This window comes from Sapajus apella, unplaced genomic scaffold (assembly GCF_009761245.1).
Source record: "Sapajus apella isolate SASKATOON/1434 unplaced genomic scaffold, GSC_monkey_1.0 scaffold76, whole genome shotgun sequence".
NCBI classification, from domain to species: Eukaryota; Metazoa; Chordata; class Mammalia; order Primates; family Cebidae; genus Sapajus; species Sapajus apella.
In genome coordinates this window covers 10139997-10158289 of record NW_022437016.1, presented here as the reverse complement: position 1 = coordinate 10158289, position 18293 = coordinate 10139997, and the positions used below count along the sequence as shown (strand labels likewise).

Genomic DNA, 18293 nt, shown 5'->3' with positions numbered 1-18293 from the left:
TGGGGGGCAGAGGTAAGAGGATAGCTTGAGCCTAGGAGTTTGAGATTGTGGTGAGCTATGATTGTGCCACTGTACTCCAGCCTAGGCAACAGAGCAAGACCCTAAAGTCTCTAAAGATTAAAAAAAAGGATCCCAGCATTTGAGAAGGCCACAGTTTATCTCTGTCTTCTCCTGGTGATAGACATTTGAGTTGTTTCCATAGTCAGATCAATCTTCCTCCTCCTTTCTTAATACTGCCTTGATCCCAGGTCAGATTGCATGGCACAAACTATTAGGTTATTGGGATGGAGCAATAAGATTATCAAATCTACATTATCATTGGTTCCTATATTTAAGAGGAAATATAAGCAAACATTTGAGCATTGGGCTGAAGGATGTAGTTTTAAGGCTGGTTCTTTGGCAGATGGACCTGCATTGCCTTCATGCTGACATGCTAAATGAACCCTTTTATTTAGTAATGTATTCTGGATACTGAGATTGACCTAGATTCAGGAAGTACTTTGTTTGGGGGCTTCTCAAGTAATGTATTTGAACTTAATACAACCTGATCCTCAGTTCCTATCTCTAGACCCTTATATCCAACTGCATATATTTCTCCAAGCAGATGTCCCCTCTGTGGCATCTCAAATTCTAAATGATCAAAATTGATTCTATCGCCGGGCGCGGTGGCTCACGCCTGTAATCCCAGCACTTTGGGAGGCCGAGGCAGGTGGATCACGAGGTTAAGAGATCGAGACCATCCTGGTCAACATGGTGAAACCCCGTCTCTACTAAAAATACAAAAAATCAGCTGGGCATGGTGGCGCGTGCCTGTAGTCCCAGCTGCTCAGGAGGCTGAGGCAGGAGAATTGCCTGAACCCAGGAGGCGGAGGCTGCGGTGAGCTGAGATCGCGCCATTGCACTCCAGCCTGGGTAACGAGAGCGAAACTCCGTCTCAAAAAAAAAAAAAAAAAAAAAAAAAAAAAAAAAAAAATTGATTCTATCTCCAAATGTGTACCTTCATCTTCCCAAGTCACCAGCCAGAAACCTTGGAGGTATTTTAGACTCTTCCCTCCTTTCACTTATTGGTGTCCAATCAGTCAACATGCATCATTATGGCTTCCATTTCTTAAACGTCTTTCAAATGTGCCTCTCTACCCATCTTCTAGTAGTACGTTTACTAGCACAAGTTAAGCATTCCTAATCTGAAAATTTGAAATCTGAAATGCTCCAAAATCTGAAGCTTTTGCAGTGCCAACATGGCCACAAGTGGAAAATTCTACACATAAATACTTAACTTTAATGCGTATTATTTAAAATATTGTATAAAATTATATTTAGGCTATGTGTATGAAATGTATATGAAACATAATTTCATGTTTACACTTGGGTCCCATCCCCAAAATATTATATTATGTATATGCAGACATTCCAAAATCTGAAAAAATCCCAAATCCAAAACACTTCTGATCTGAAGCTGTTTGGGATGCTCAACCTATACTATCATTTGATTTCGGATTGCTTTTCTTTCTGAGACAAACCTAGTAGCCTATCTGGGTTCCCTGTCCCCAAAGCGACCTTTTTTTTTAAGACAAGGTCTCTCATTGTCACCCAGGCTGAAGTACAGCACGATCACAGCCCACTGCAGCCTCGACCTCCTGGGCTCAAGCAGTTCTCCCATTTCAGTCTCTTGAGTAGTTGGGAATATAGGCACGCACCACCCTACCCAGCTAATTTTTTGTAGAGACAGGGTTTTGCCATGTTGCCCAGGCTGGTCTCAAACTCCTGGGTTCAAACAATCCAACCACCTTGGCCTCCCAAAGTGCTGGGACTACAGATGCTAGCCACAGTGCACAGCCCAAAGTGGTCTTTCTAAAAGCAGATCTGTTAATGTCTCTCCAGTACTTAAAACTCAGTGGCTTTGCCATCATTTCAGGATGAAGTACAAAGCCATTATTATAGTATAATAGTAAACTGTCATGCAGCTTCCTTAGCCAGCATTATCTCACTGTACTTTCCTTCACCCTGTACTACAGCCAGCTTGAATTTATTGCACTTTCTAGAATGGACCGCATTCTTTCATGCCTACAGTTTTTGCACATGCTATTTCCTCTCTCTAGAACGTCTCGTCTCCCCCTTTCACTCCTAAATTCCTCTGACAGACTGTTGTGTGTCTGTTAAGTCTTTTAAGACTCAGCTCACATGTTACTTCCAGGAAACTCCCTTGACCTGACCTTCTTCTCTGGCAGCTTTCTACCCTTTATCCCTCCTGGCTGTTTGGTGCCTTGTCTTCTGCTGACCTCTGTAATAGCACCTGCTATATTGCATTGCTATTGCTGATTTGCTTGTTTGTCTCTTCCACTGAACTGGGAATTTTATGAAAGGCAATAAAGTGTAGCCCTTAGGAACTCAGGTCAAGTTATAGAGTCAGATCTGCTCTATTATTATTATGTGACTTTGGACAAGTTGCTTAATTTTTCCTTGCCTCATTTTCCACATCTGTAAAATGGGGTTAGGAACTGTGTTTATCTTTATTACAGTATGTGTGTTAGGGATCTCTTAAGATCATCCCCAGATTTGATTATTCACGAGGAGGACTCACAAGACGCAGCATATAGTATTACTCACTGCTACCATTTATTACAGTGAAAGGATCTAAAACAGAATCCGCAAAAGGATAAGGTGCGTGGGGCAAAGATTGGAGAAAACAGGTACAAGCTTCCAAAATTCTTCTCCTGGTGGAGTTACATAGGATGTGCTCCATTCTCCCAGCAATGAGTTGTCACAACACATGTAAAATGCCTACCAGGGAAGCATATTAGAGACTCAGTGTCCAGGGTTTTTATTGGGGGCTGGTCATGTGAACACCCTCTACCTACCATGTATCAAAATTCCAGACTCTGGGCTGGGCGCGGTGGCTGACACCTGTAATCCTAGCACTTTGGGAGGCCAAGGTGGGCAGAACACAAGATCAGGAGTTCGAGACCAGCCTGGCCAACATGGTGAAACCCTGTCTCTCTACTAAAAGAAAATACAAAAATTAGCGGGACATGGTGGCGTGCACCTGTAATCCCAACTACTCAGGAGGCTGAGGGAAGAGAATCACTTGAACCCTGAAGGCGGAGGTTGCAGTGAGCCAAGATTGTGCCACTGCACTCCAGCCTGGGCGACAGAGCAAGACTCTGTCTCAATAAAAAATAAATTTAAAAAAAGCAGTCCTTTCTGAGGATAACAGTCTGAGGCCTATAATGTCAGTTCTGCGTAGGATGTAAAGCACTTAGCATGGTGTCTGGCTATAAGCATTTCATAATTAGCTTCTGCTGCTGCTGCTATTTTGGATAGGAGCTCTTTGTTTCACACTATTCCTAGTGCTTAGCACAGTACTGAGACATAGGATGTCTCACTAACAGTAATAATCATAACAGCTTTTTTTTTTTTTTTTTTTTTTTGAGACGGAGTTTCGCTCTGTCGCCCAGGTTAGAGTGCAGTGGCACGATCTCAGCTCACTGCAACCTCTGCCTCCGAGGTTCAAGTGATTCTCCTGTCTCAGCCTCCCAGGTAGCTGGGATTACAGGTGCTCGCCACCATGCCCAGCTAATATTTGTATCTTTAGTAGAGTCGGGGTTTCACTGTGTTGGCCAGGCTGGTCTTCAACTCCTGATCTTGTGATCTGCCCGCCTGTGACTCCCAAAGTGCTGGGATTACAAGCGTGAGCCACTGCGCCCAGCCTTCATAACAGTTTCTTATGCTCCTAGTGCAGTGGTCTGAATGTTTGTGTCCCCAAAAGTTCATATATCGAAAACTAATCACCAGAGTGATGGTATGAGGAGGTGAAGCCTCTCAGAATGATTAGCTCATGAGGGAGGAACCCTCATGAATGGGATTAGTGCTGTTACAAAAGAGGCCCAGAAAGCTGCCTTGCCCTTTCTACCATGTGAGGGCACAGCTAGAAGGTGTCATGTATGAATCAGAAAGTGGGTCCTCACTGGACACCAAATCTGCTGACACCTTGATTTTGGACTTCCTGGACTTCAGAACTGTGAGAAATACATTTTTGTTTTTTATCAGTCACTCACTTTATGATATTTCATTATACCAGCTCAAACATACTAAGACAACTAGTAATAGATGACATATATTAATGCTAATATGTGCCAGGCTGTGTTTTAGGTATTTGACAAGTATTGATTTACTTAATCCTCATCACATCTCTGTGAGGCAAATGATACATATTATCACAGATTGCAAATGAGGAAACCCAGTGGACAGAGAAGTTGAGTATTGAGCCTAAGTTCTTACAGCTTACCTGTGGTAAAGCTGGAACCTGAACCAAGGTCTGATGCCAGAGACTCTTTTTTTTTTTGGTGACGGAGTTTCACTCTTGTTGCCCAGGCTGGAGTGCAATGGCACGATCTCAGCTCACTGCAAGCCTTCCAGGTTGAAGTGATTCTCCTGCCTCAGCCTCCCAGGCAGCCGGGATTACAGGCACCTGCCATCATGCCCAGCTAGTTTTTGCATTTTCAGTAGGTTTTTTCATGTTGGCCAGGCTGGTCTCGAACTCAGGTGATCCACTCACCTCAGCCTCCCAAAGTGCTGGAATTACAGGCATGAGCCACCACGACTGGCTGAGACTCTCCTCTTAACTATCCACTCTCCTGACTCTCAGTACATATTGGATGGGCAAGTGGCTGGACATGTAGATGAATATTTGAAGTGTATTATTGAACCATCTTTAAAAACATTTTAGGGATACAGTGGGAAACATGATTAAGGACTGGATGTTACTATTATTTTAAATTTTGTTAGGAATGACAGTCAGATGTTGTCTATGAAGAGAAATATCCTTATTTTTTAGAAATGGTTATCAGAGTAGGATGAAATGTCATGATGCCTGTTATTTAAATTACTTTGGAAAAATAAAAATTCATAAGCAAATAAAGGAAAGCATCAGCAATTGTGAGAGTAGATGGAGAACGTTCATTAGACCAATCTCTCTCCTTTTCTATATTTCGAGAAATTTTATAACGAAAAGTAAAAGAGATTTTAAAAACTGAGTTATTAGCAATAGCAAGCAATGCCCATAGTAATAGTAGTATTCATTTATTTTAAAATAATCTGGTTTGTTGGGGGAAACATGCTTTATTACTATATGGTTTGTTGAATGCATATTGTCTGCCAAAGTCTATGATGCAAGTTAGAGTTTTAGATTAATATCCCTTTTTTTTTTATTTTAAAGACGGGGTTTCACCATGTTGGTCAGGTTAGTCTTGAACTCCCGACCTCAGGTGATCCGCCCGCCTTGGCCTACAAAGTGCTTGGATTACAGGCGTGAGCCACCATGCCCGGCCTATCGCTTTGTTTTATAGATGAAGATACTGAAACTTTATTGATATCAGTGAAAGAGTCAGAGTCATAGTCATAGACCAGTGTTTTATCCCTAGTTAAAAGAACCCTCCCTACTTACCCCAGGACTTTACTTTTTGAAAGATAAAGTGATTTTTTAATCATTGCAAATATGTTTTTTGTATTATATACTTGTTGTAATATAAATTATATAATTTATATGTTTTATATATAATAAATATATATAATTTTTTGTAATTAAATATATAATTTATAATTTTTAGTGTTTATGTAATATAAATTATTTATTTCAGTAGCATATGTGCACATGCAGTTCATCTGTTAAACATCTCCTCTCTCCTTCACATTGTAAGGGAAAGATAGTGTTGCTTCCACTTTCCAGGTAGAGAAGCTAGGCCCAGTTACGTTAAGAAGTTTTCAGTGATTACAATTAATTAAAGTGTAACCAAACCTAAAATAAGACTTGTCACTTTCTGGCTCAGTACTTGATCTCACATATATATGAATATAACCTTCTTTGTGTCTACCTCAACAGGCTTCTGATGGAAGCAGCTCCAGAGAAGATCTTTCATCCCAACTTTTGAGAAGGAATGAACAGATACGGAAGTTAGAGGCCAGACTTTCCGGTATGTCTAAGAACTCATAAAAAGCAAACAACAGGAAACTTGCCTTGCTTGACTCTCTTCCTATAAAATAGTCATATAGGATAACTTTGTAGTTATTTTCACATATCATTTTGATCTCCTTAGAAAGGAGCAAGTATACCCCCTTCTTTTTTTAGTGTATTAAATAACACAAATTCAAAACTGAATTTGAAAGTTTATTAAAAAAATATTTTTCTGCTCCTGAGGTTTCTAGCCATGGAAATAAAAGAAACTAATAGTATATGTACAATAGATTTGCCCATCTTCTACCCTTAGCATAGTCTGCTTTCAGGTGGAAAGGGATAGGGTTAGTATTTAAAGGGAATGGCTGACAGATAATTGGATTCATCAGCACTGGAGAGAGATTGGCGCTGTGGTACCACTTGCTGCAGCTCACATCACCTGTGTAAGTGTTGTTGTAGGTCTTTGGGCCACTTTTCAATGGTATTTCTGACTTCAGCACCTGTATAGAAGGTGTAACTCTCATTTTGTCTTTTGTGTGCAGTTTACAATTTACACAGCTCCCATTATATCCTTTGCCTGAGGAGGGCATGTTCGTGATAGAATTGTGAGTTATTATTTTGGTTTCTACCAGTGGATACATTTGGAAAGCTTCATCCTGTAAAATGGTTCATGGCTTCTGTGTCTCTTTTTGTCCGTTGGCCTTTTAATTCCCATTTTTTTGGAGTAAAACAGCAGACCCAAATTCACCAAGTAGTATGTGAAATATTTATATTTGTATAGCTGTCAGACCCAGATTCACCAAGTTGTATGTGAAGTATTTATATATGTGTAGCTATCAAGGGTTCATAGCATAGCTCACAACTACCAGTTAATTATTTTGTCCTCACTAGAGCCTTATTAGGCTTAGCAAGGTTAAGGCCTCACAAGTAGTAAATGGTAGAGCTGGGATCCAAACCCTGATTTGTTTGATACTAGAGTCTTAATTACATCTGCTTTAAATTTAATTGTTGCAATCCTGTTACTCCTACTCATAAATAATATTAGTAACAGAGGTAAAGCAATCTTACATTTGTTTAATGTTAGAGAGAGAGTTATAAAATAATATATGTGCCTTCCCCATATGCTAGGAAGAATAGTTGGGCTTGACTTATGTTAAGAAGGGTCAGGAAGAGAGCTGACATTTATTGGGCCCGCTATGTCCTGTGTATTGTCCTACAGTATTAGTATGAGTACTAATAATAATAGCAGTCACAATAGCAACAATAACAGCTACATTTCATAGAGCACTGTGTGTGAAGCACTTAAGGGATGTAAAATATTTTATTATCTAATGCATCTTTTGTGGTAGGTACAATTAATATCATCATTTAATATATGAAGAAACGAATACAGTACTACAGGATCAATAATTTGCTTAAGGTCCCTAGCTAAGGACTGACAGAGTTGGGATTTGAGCTACTGTCTATGTTTTTACTAAACTGTAACAATTTTGTTTGGCCACCTAGATAATTAATTCTGGCCTTTACATTTAATATGGCATAGGTAACCCAGTTCCTGTGTAGAAAGGGAGCTCACTTTTTTTTAGAAAATTAAGTGCTATCACTGTAAAGACAATGCTGCACCTAAGGTGTTTGTGATAGCCCTGACTACTGTTCCTGAGTGTGTGGACTACAAGCAGCTGTTTAGTGAGTTTACTTTGGTCTGTCCTACTGCTGAGGCTGGAAAAGGAAGTGAAAACTGAGATTTGAAATTAAGTCAAGAGATAAATCTGTGTATTTCATAGGAGGACATTTCTGATCAACAGGCTAAGCCTAATTCTCGTTCTCTATCAAGGCTAAACAAACCTGCCTTTTTGTACTCACCATTTATACACCATGGATAGTTTGTACTATACTTGTTTGCCTGTGTTGTTCATTGTTAATGGGAGGCTGTCTGCCTAGCTTTCCTTATCAGGAATGGTTTTCAGGTTAAGAAAATCATCATCATTTCCACTCATTTTTTTGTTTAATTAACTTCCTTTCCTGATGTTTGTCCATTTCTGGTATGTGCATCACCCTCCTCACCCAAGGCTATGCTGAACAGGTCCGAAACTTGCAGAAGATAAAAGAGAAGCTTGAAATTGCATTAGAAAAACACCAGGATTGTACGTATTTTTTTCCTGCTTTTTTCAATATTTTCAGGGTTTAGTTTTTTGAAATGAAACAATAGTGTATGGTTAAGTTTGTCTTTCATGAGAGCACAGATCTTTATTTTATAACTAGTATACCTCTTAATCAGGTTGATAGAACATTTGTCTGATATATTTATAAGTATACAACTTGTATTTATGTTGCCTTATGGGTGTGATTCTTAGGAGCAGGTCGTTATGTGTATCAGCTTGTCTCTATCCAATTGAGCCCCGTTATTTAGGCTACCTTCAGATTTTAATAAAATCTAGTACCTATCCCTTAGGTCTGGATTAGGAAATGGGTTCTCGCCATAGCTTCATTACTGCTGTGTTGAGTAACTGGGAGAAATCCCTGTCATCACTCCCTCAGCAATAAAGCATACATTTTGTTTAGTCTAACCTAAACCACGTGTTCTTTGGGTACCACCCAAGAAAGATGTTAATAGAAGTAGAAAGTTATTTTTTTTGTTGTTGTTATGTACTAAAAAACTGTTAAGGAAAATAAAGTAAAAGAAAGGTTTTTTGTTTGTTTTGCTTTGTTTTGATTTTTGTTTTTGTTTTTAATTCTGATAAAGTGGTAGTAGCCATCACTTAGCATGAACTTTAATGTTTTCTGGCAACCTACCTAACTCAGTATTCTATCACTGTACCATTTAAAAAGTTACTTTTTGGCATCTTTCTAAATATATATACTTGTCTATTATAAAAAAACAAAAACAGTAAGGAAACAAACAAAAACTGTGGTCTATTACTAAGGCCAAAAGATTCTTCTGGAAAGTTGAGGTAGATCAAGCTTTTCCAAGTGTCATAATCCACTTATGTCACTTTGGCCTTTTTCATTAGGTGACAGTTGTAAAGTAATCACTGGGCTATTTGTCATGCTATTTCTGAAGTATTTCCATATCTCAAATAGAGCCTCTTTGTTAACAGCTTCCATGCGGAAATTTCAAGAGCAGAATGAGACATTCCAAGCCAACAGAGCCAAAATGGCAGAAGGACTGGCTTTGGCATTAGCCAGAAAGGACCAGGTATTTTATATGTGGCACTGCCCAAAACTGGTGGAAAGATTTCATTTAGTGACATGATTTCAAAAATCGTGACGTAACCTATGGGAAATATTTACAGCCTAGGAGAAGAGGAGTGTTCCAAGTTCTTTAAGGTTTTCTTTGGCCTCTTCTTGTAAAGTGAAAAACTTTACAGTTTTAATCATGAAATGTGTCCAGAATGTGAGAGTATCATTCCTTGCATCTGTGTAGTTTCATAAAATTGAGAATGGAAATAGTGTATCTGTAATCTGATAGCAGGCCCCAAAATAAGAGAAATGGTCTCTGCCCTCTATAAACCTCTCTGAAAGTCTAACCCCCAAACATTTGCCTTTTATCCTGGAGAAGATGTTATTGATCCAGTCATAATCCATAGTATACGGAGTTCTTCTAACCTCTGTTCCCACGTTTCTTCAATCCAAACCTGCTGGACAGAGGGGAATTCCTATAATCTCAACAGATCCATCCACTGGAAGATGCTGAATGAATAACCACAAGGAAGAAAAATAATTCTGTTACTGGCTATTACAGTAATTATGAAATATATATGTTGTTCAGAATAATCGATGGCATTTTAAATTTAAGATAAGCATCAATATATTGTAATGCTAATTTTGATGAATTAAGACAGTTTATTATGTTTCATTTAAGAAATTGTATAACTTATTTCATCTGGAGGAGGTGGGTGGGTTGGTTGGTTGGTTGGTTTTAAAGTGTCTGTTCATCATCTGGGACATTTAGTAGCCAGAAAAAAATACCATTTACCAATATTTAGTGGATAACTATGGTATGAATGTATATAAATGAAGAAATAATCTAAAATGGATGGATTCTGATTATGGGGAATCAGGATATTGCCTTTTGTGCAAATGGGTTTTTTCCCCCCACTATTGTATGGCTTGTGAATAGGGAGCATAATTCCTTTTCTTTTGACTTACACAGATGGCATAAAGCATGTTATATAAAATCAAAATCAAAAGGTAAAATTAAAATGAAAAGGAAAATAATTATCAGGGATGGCAAAAGATTCCCCCTATTCCCCAATTTCAGAAATTAATTTCTAAACATCATTTGCAGAATTACTCAGCTCAGCTGGTCCCAGCTACCCACTCCCAAGAATAATAGTACTCATGGCAACACTCCCAGGAACAAGCTGAAAAGCTGCATAAGAACGGCAGATACGGCTTTGCTTGGGTGCCCTGCTTAGTAAAAATCTGCAGGTTTATATTCATGAATTCATTATATTCTAGAATCTTATGTAAAGTTCAGTTTCTTCTACTTTTATGACTCTTGCCTTTCTTAATATTAAGCCAAGTTTATGGATTTTTTTTAATTGGCTTTTTTGTTTTGTTTGTTTGGTTAGTTGCTTTCTGGGGAGAGCTGAGTTGTTATGTTTTCTGAACATCCTGGTATTACAGATACTCTTCCCTGGAAACCACACTTTTTATTGTTTTGTTTTAGGAATGGTCAGAAAAGATGGATCGGCTTGAAAAGGTTAGTTCATCTTTATTTTTGTCTCATTTGCGTTGGTCTTGTCTCCAGGGTTTGGAAAACGTTTTATTCGATAGCCCACATACTGATCACTCTATGACCTCTTGGAACCAGGACAATTTACGATTAGATACTGACTTGAAAAGTTCAGATCCTCCCCTTTTTTTGGTGAATGTGCAGGATGTCTTTTGTTTGCCCCTCCTGCTATACTCTGCACACCTCCTCTCTTCCCTTTCTCTCTATACCAGAACGCTGATAGAGACTGTATTAGCAGGCCTCAAAATGTCCTCTGGCATCTGTTTGGGTTCAGCCAGTAGGGAACCCTTAAAGAACCATGCGTGGAAGAAGGTGTGGTCAGGATGTTTCTTCCCCCAGCTTTCTCCATGTGGGGTCTCTTCAGTTTAGTTGCATTCCATGGCCAAAAGTCACAGCTTCAGTTGGACCTTTGGTTTGCCTTCTTTGTTTTTCTCTCTCTGCGTTTCTTGTAACCTCTGCTTCTTTTTGCCTCTTTATGCCCAACTGTTAGTAGCACATTATCTTTTGGGGTATCTTACCCATCCCACAACTTTGATAAGCCCCTGTATTAAACCATCTTCAAAATGCCTGATTTGAGTTGGCCTTTTCTTTCCTGCTGTGGTTCTGATTGACACTGTGGTAATATTAGGAACACTTCAAGATGAAGCAGCGGGGAAGGAAGACATTTCTCAAGGCTCGGCACTGTACATATATAAGAACCTCTTGTCTAGATATAGATGAGGAAAATTGATTATTCTAGTACCATTGCTTGCATAACACTGTGCAGGTACCTTAAGTAATATAATCCTGGCTCCCAGATATGAACAAGAAGATGAAATTTCAAGTCCACAATTAGAAAAACATTTTAGTTTTAAAATAATCAATAGAGTCTACTATTTTTTCTATATAACACCAAGTTAACTATTTAATTTCTGTTCTATAGAAATCTGATTATCAAGCTAGGAGAATACATTAATTTTTTTTTTTTTGAGACAAGGTCTTGTTCTGTTAGCACAGTCACAGCTCAGTGCAACCTTCTGGGTGCTCAAATGATTTTCCCACCTCAGCTTCCTCAGTAGCCGGGACTACAGACATGAGCCACAATGCCCAGCTAATTGTTTCAAAATGTTTAGTAGAGATGAAGTCTCACTGTGTTGCCCAGGCTGGTCTTGAACTCCTAGACTATAGTGATCCTCCTGCCTGGCCTCCCAAAGTACTGGGATTATAGACGTGAGCCATTGTGCCTGGCAACATTTTTATATAAGGAAAGAATTATAGAAAAGTCTCAAGGAAACCTGTGCTTGGAAAAAAAAAATCCTCAAACATATGCTATTAATGATAGTCTTCTTAAATATGGAGGGATGGGTTACGTTAAGATTTTCTTACCATAAAATAAACTCTTAAGATTATGGCAATTGAAATTCTCATTGAACTGTTTTTTTATCTTTTAAAAATTTGGTAAAGAATATCCGAATTGGACTGAACCAACTAAAAAACCTACTTAGGTTCACAAGGTTCACAAAGGCAATTTTCTCTTTGTTTTGTTTTTATTTTTTAAGGAGAGGTTGGGGAAATTTTCTAGAGTAGGAAATAGTAATGAGACATCTATATAGGTCTTTGAAGCCACTTTAGTTGTTAAAGATTTTTTTTGGCCGGGTGCAGTGGTTCATACCTGTAATCCTAGCACTTTGGGAGGCTGAGGTGGGCGGATCACCTGAGGTCAGGAGTTCGAGACCGGCCTGACCAACATGGAGAAACTCCGTCTCTACTAAAAATACAAAATTAGCCGGGCATGGTGGTGCTTGCCTGTAATCCCAGATACTCAGGAGACTGAGGCAGGAGAATCACTTGAACCTGGGAGGTGGAGGTTGCAGTGAGCACCATTGCACTCCAGCCTGGGCAACAAGAGCAAAACTCCATCTAAAAAAAAAAAAAAAAAAATGTGCTTTTTGGTTTTTGTTGTTATTGTTATTGTTTTTCAGTCAAGACTTAGAAACTGCAAAGCAGGATTAGTCCTTAAGAGAGTCCTTTTTTTTTGAGATAGGATCTCACTGTGATGCCCAGGCTGGAGTACAGTGTAGTGGCACAGTCACGGCTCACTGTAGCCTTGACTTCTCAGGCTCAGGTGATTCTCCCACCTCAGCCTCCCAGGTAGCTGGGATTACAAGCACATGCCCCCATGCCCCACTAATTTTTTTTGTACTTTTTTATAGAGCTGGGGTTGGTTTCCAACTCCTAGGCTGATCTCCAACTCCTCCGAGGTTCAACTGATAGGCCCACCTCGACCTCTCAAAGTGCTGGGATTAGAGGCAAGAGTCTATTTCTAGAAATGATCATTTAATAAACTGTAACCCGCTGATACCAGTCATGTCTATTTTTTTTTTTTTTACTCATTAACTGAAATAAGTTCTACATTTAATCTGTGTGTATTTAGTTTTTTTCGGGCATTTAATCTTACTCGTTAGTCATGTTTTTCAGCTAGTTCAGTGTGTCACTAAGAATAGACATGTAAAATAAGGCCAGGCATAGTGTCTCACTTCTGTAATCCCAGAACTCTGGGAGGCCAAGGCAGGCAGATCACCTGAAGTCAGGAGTTTGAGACCAGCCTGGCCAACGTGGTGAAACCTTGTCTCTACTAAAAGTAGAAAAATTAGCCAGGCATGGTGGTGCGTGCCTCTAATTTCAGCTACTCGGGAAGCTGAGGTATGAGAATCACTTCAATCTGGGAGGCGGAGGCTGCAGTGAGCCGAGATCACACTACTGCAGTCCAGCCTGGGTAGCAGAGTGAGAGTCTGTCAAAAACAACAACAGAAGAATAGACACATAAAATATATCTGGACTTGCTAAACAGATGTAAGAACTTTAAAGTTCTACGTAGGCCACGCACAGTGGTTCACATCTATCAATACTTTGAGAGTCTGAGCCTTCAAGACCAGCCTGGATAATAGGGCAAGATCCTGTCTCTACCAAAAAAAAAAAAAAAAAAAAAGTTATACATAATTATTGCTCTTATTTCCTTTTTTCACAATTATTTAAAACATTTATTTTTAAATAATTAAATTTTCTAGTTAAAGGATTAATTAAAGAATTTGTAAATAATGCCACATTTCTGTAAGTCTTCCTGTTATCAATGCATTATTGTCCATTGGCATGAGATTTCCTGAAGATTTTCCCCATTAAGAATTCCACTTTTGAGCTGGGCGCGGTGGCTCAAGCCTGTAATCCCAGCACTGTGGGAGGCTGAGGCGGGTGGATCACGAGGTCAAGAGATCGAGACCATCCTGGTCAACAAGGTGAAACCCCGTCTCTACTAAAAATACAAAAATTAGCTGGGCATGATGGTGCATGCCTGTAATCCCAGCTACTCAGGAGGCTGAAGCCGGAGAATTGCTTGAACCCAGGAGGCGGAGGTTGCGGTGAGCCGAGATCGCGCCATTGCACTCCAGCCTGGGCAACAACAGCAAAAAAACTCCGTCTCAAAAAAAAAAAAACAAAAAACAAAAACAAAAACAAAAAAAAAGAATTCCACTTTTGGCCAGGCACGGTGACTCATGCCTGTAATCCCAGCGCTTTGGGAGGCCCAGGCGGGTGAATCACAAGGTCAAGAGATTGAGACCATCCGGGCCAACATGATGAAACCCTGTCTCTACTAAAAATACAAAAATGAGCTCGGCATAGTGGCACACACCTGTAGTCCCAGCTACTCAGGAGACTGAGGCAGGAGAATTGCTTGAACTCGGGAGGCAGAGGTTTCAGTGAGCCAAAATTGTGCCACTGCACTTCAGCCTGGTGCCTGGTGACAGAACAAGACTCCGTCTCAGTAATAAAAAAGAATTCCATTTTCAGGCTGGGTGTAGTGGCTCATGTCTGTAATCTTAGCTCTTGGGAGGCCAAGGCAGGAGGATCACTTGAGCCCAGGAGTTCAAGGCCAGCCCAGGTAACTAGTAAGACTCTGTCTCTAAAGATTAAAAAAAAAAAAAAAAGATTTTCACTTTTATAATACAGATTTCTAATGCTTTAGTTGCCTGAGTTGATGTCTTCTTCTTTCAAACAGGAGAAAGGTATTCTGACAGCCCAGTTACAGGAAGTGAAGAACCAGAGTATGAATCTTTTCCAAAGAAGAGATGAAATAGATGAATTAGAGGGGTTCCAGCAGCAGGAACTAAGTAAAGTAAAGCACATGGTATGCATTTTTGTTTTAGTAGCTAAATACTGAATAGATGATTATACACTCTGATTTTACTAGTCATCACTCTCTAATTGCTGATAAACATACCCCAATAATATTTGACTTTAATCATATTTGTATGTTTTTAAATTTATTAAAATGGAAAAGTTGTGTTTGAAAAATTCTTTTTCTGTTTTTTTTTTTGTTGTTGTTGTTGTTTTAAAACAACTGGGCGTATAAATCCTCTTATAAGCCCACAAAAATGTTATAAAAGTTTGGCTATTGGTCCACATTTTTTTTTTTAATAGATGGACTCTCACGGTGTTGCCCAGGCTGGAGCATAATGCTACTCATAGCTGTCATCATAGCACATTGTAGCCTCAAACTCATGGGCTGAAGCTCTCCTCCCACTTTAGCCTCCTGAGTAACTGGGACTGTAAGCATGTACTGCAGGTGTGTGCCACCATGCCTGAGTAGTTTAGATTTTTTTTCTTTTCTTTCTTTTTTTTTTTTTTTTGAGATAGGATCTTGCTGTGTTGCCCAGGCTGGAGCAAAGTGGCATGATCATGGCTCACTGCAGCCTTGACCTCCTGGGCTCAAGGGATTCTTCCACCTATGCCTCCTGAGTTGCTGGGATTATAGGCACACTATCATGCCTGGCTAATTTTTGTATTTTTTGTAGAGATGGTGTTTTGCCATGTTACCCAGGCTGGTCTCAAACTACTGGGCTCAAATGATATGCCTGCCTTGGCCTCCCAAAATGGTGGGATTACAGGCATGGGCCACTATACCCAGCCCAGATTTGTTCTTGAATGTATTTTTTTTTTTCTTGAGGTGGAGTCTGGCTCTTTCACCCAGGCTGGAGTGCAGTGGCACAATCTTGGCTCACTGCAACCTCTACCTCCCAGGTTCAAGCAATTCTCCCACCACAGCCTCCCGAGTAGCTGGGATTACAGGCGCCCGCCACTATGCCTGGCTAATTTTTGTGTTTTTAGTAGAGACAGGGTTTTTCTATGTTAGCCAGGCTGGTCTTGAAATCGTGATCTCAAGTGATCTATGTGCCTTGGCCTCCCAAAGTGCTGGGATTACAGGCATGAGTCACCACACTTGGTCTTAAGTGTATTTTTCTTAGCATAGCTCAGTGAAATTTTGTATTTTTGTGTCAGCTTTTAAAAAAAGAAGAAAGTCTAGGGAAAATGGAGCAAGAATTGGAGGCACGAACCAGAGAACTTAGTCGTACCCAGGAGGAGTTGATGAACTCCAATCAGACGTCATCAGACTTAAGCCAGAAGCTAGAAGAATTGCAGAGACACTACTCAACGCTGGAAGACCAGAGGTTCTTGCTTGGTCTGTGGGGCCCTTGGGAAGAGGTGTTAGTGTAGTTCTGGCTATAGCCTGCCCACCTTTACCCATTGTTCATTACACCACTCCTTGATTCCAGTGCTGGCAAAGGCTTCTGGACACATCCTTACTTGCCTAGGACTCAGGCCCCACCCTACCTCCAACCCACTTTCCCCTTCAGCTGCTGAAGCTCAAGACAGTTTGAGCCTTGCTAAGCAATTCAATGTGGTTTTAGTTTGTAAGGTATTAAGACTAAGCAAAGGCAAGTCAGGATTTCTTTCTTAAACTAGAGTGGATTTTTTCTCTTTGGGATCCTGCTTCAGAGAGAGCCGAGGCTTTTTCCATTGAAAACCTTCATGTGGCTAATAATGCTTGTAGGCCTAACATAGAAGGAACCATTTGTATTTTTCCTGCAGAAGACTGTGTATTAGATGAAATATCCAAATTTGTTCATTGTCTGCTTTCTTTTGATGAAGAGATCATGTGATAGCTTCAAAAACAGGTGCAGAAAGTAAGATCACAGCCCTGGAACAAAAGGAACAAGAGCTTCAAGCACTCATTCGACAGCTTTCCAGTGATTTGCAAAAGGTAAGTAGAATATGAGGAGAAGACCTGGATTTTTTTTTTTTTTTTTGAGATGGAGTTTTTTTGCTCTTGTTGCCCAAGCTAGAGTCCAATGGTACGATCTCGTCTCACCACAACCTCTGCCTCCTGGGTTCACGCAATTCTCCTGCCTCAGCCTCCTGAGTAGCTGGGATTACCAACGTGCACCACCAGGCCTGACACACTTTGTATTTTTAGTAGAAACAGGGTTTCTCCATGTTGGTCAGGCTGGTCTCAAACTCCCGACCTCAGCTAATCTGCCCACCTCAGCCTCCCAAAGTACTGGGATTACAGGCATGAGCCACTGCACCCAGCCAAAGATCTGGATTTCTGGGATACGTAAAAAACTAATTCTTCCAGAAATTTCTTGAGTGGCTACTGAACATACGTTTCTCATGCAGTGCACATTGCTCCATTTCCTGTTCTAGCCAGGCTGCACTCAGATGGAAATGACCATACAGCTGAATAAGGCTTGCTTTACAGAAGTAGTCAGTATTTTCCTGTCAGGAATTCTCAAAGTACATCATTTGGTCCACTCAAATATGTCTTTAAGCACATAATGGACCTTCTGCACTCCAGCCTGGGCAACAGAGTGAGACTCTGCCTCGAAAAAAAAAAAAATAGTGGCTGACATGACCAGGGTTATATATCTTTAACATACTTGGCTCTAATCCAGTTTGTTCTATGGCACATAATCAAATGATATCATTACAATTTGTTTTTTCATTTCATTGATGTACATTTATTTCCTTCCTATACTAGGGCTATGCTAAACTCTGAGAATATAAAGATGAATAGTAATATTATTGAATATAAAGTGGTGTTTCTGAGGCCCAGCGCAGTGACTCAAGCCTGTAGTCCAGCACTTTGGTAGGCCAAGGCAGGAGGATCATGTGAGGCCAGGAGTTTGAGACCAGCCTGGGTGCCAGAGCTTGACCCCATCTCTACCCAAAAAAAACAAAACTTGGCCAGGCATGGTGATGTGCACCTGTAGTTTGGGAGGCTGAGGTGGGAGGATTGCTTAGGCCCAGGAATTCAAGGCTGCAGTGGGCTATGACCATATCACAGCACCCCAGCCAAGGCAACAGAGCAAGACTGTCTTGAAAAATGAAAATAAGGCTGGACGCGGTGGCTCACGCCTGTAATCCCAACACTTTGTGAAGCTGAGGTGGGCAGATCACCTGAGGTCAGGAGTTCGAGACCAGCCTGGCCAACATGATAAAACCCCATTTCTGCTAAAAATACAAAAATTAGCCGGGTGTGGTGACATGTGCATGTAATTCCAGCTACTTGGGAGGCTGAGGCAGGAGACTCACTTAAACCTGGGAGGTGGAGGTTGCAGTGAGTCAATACCGTGCCACTGTGCTGCAGCCTGCCTGGGTGACAGACAGACTCTATTCAAATAAATAAATAAAAATAAAGTCATATTTCCCAGTGACATATTTCTTATTGGCATTTTGAACAGAACAACTTGTATTGTATGATTGTCCATTGCATTGCAGGACATTTAGCAT

The 18293-nt window shown here is 40.2% G+C and overlaps 1 protein-coding gene across 5 annotated transcripts in view; it reads left to right on the top strand.

Annotated features, from left to right (window-relative positions):
- Positions 1–18293, top strand: part of GOLGA1 (golgin A1) — a 66070-nt gene that overhangs the window by 4986 nt on the left and 42791 nt on the right. For 3 of the 5 annotated variants that reach the window (XM_032251576.1, XM_032251577.1, XM_032251578.1), the window contains exons 4-10: positions 5879–5969; positions 8020–8094; positions 9049–9146; positions 10623–10655; positions 14722–14850; positions 16002–16171; positions 16653–16764. In XM_032251576.1, coding sequence (XP_032107467.1) covers positions 5879–5969; positions 8020–8094; positions 9049–9146; positions 10623–10655; positions 14722–14850; positions 16002–16171; positions 16653–16764 — 708 coding nt within the window. The remainder of the gene's footprint in view (positions 1–5878; positions 5970–8019; positions 8095–9048; positions 9147–10622; positions 10656–14721; positions 14851–16001; positions 16172–16652; positions 16765–18293) is intronic. The other 2 variants (XM_032251579.1, XM_032251580.1) reach the window with 2 other exon arrangements.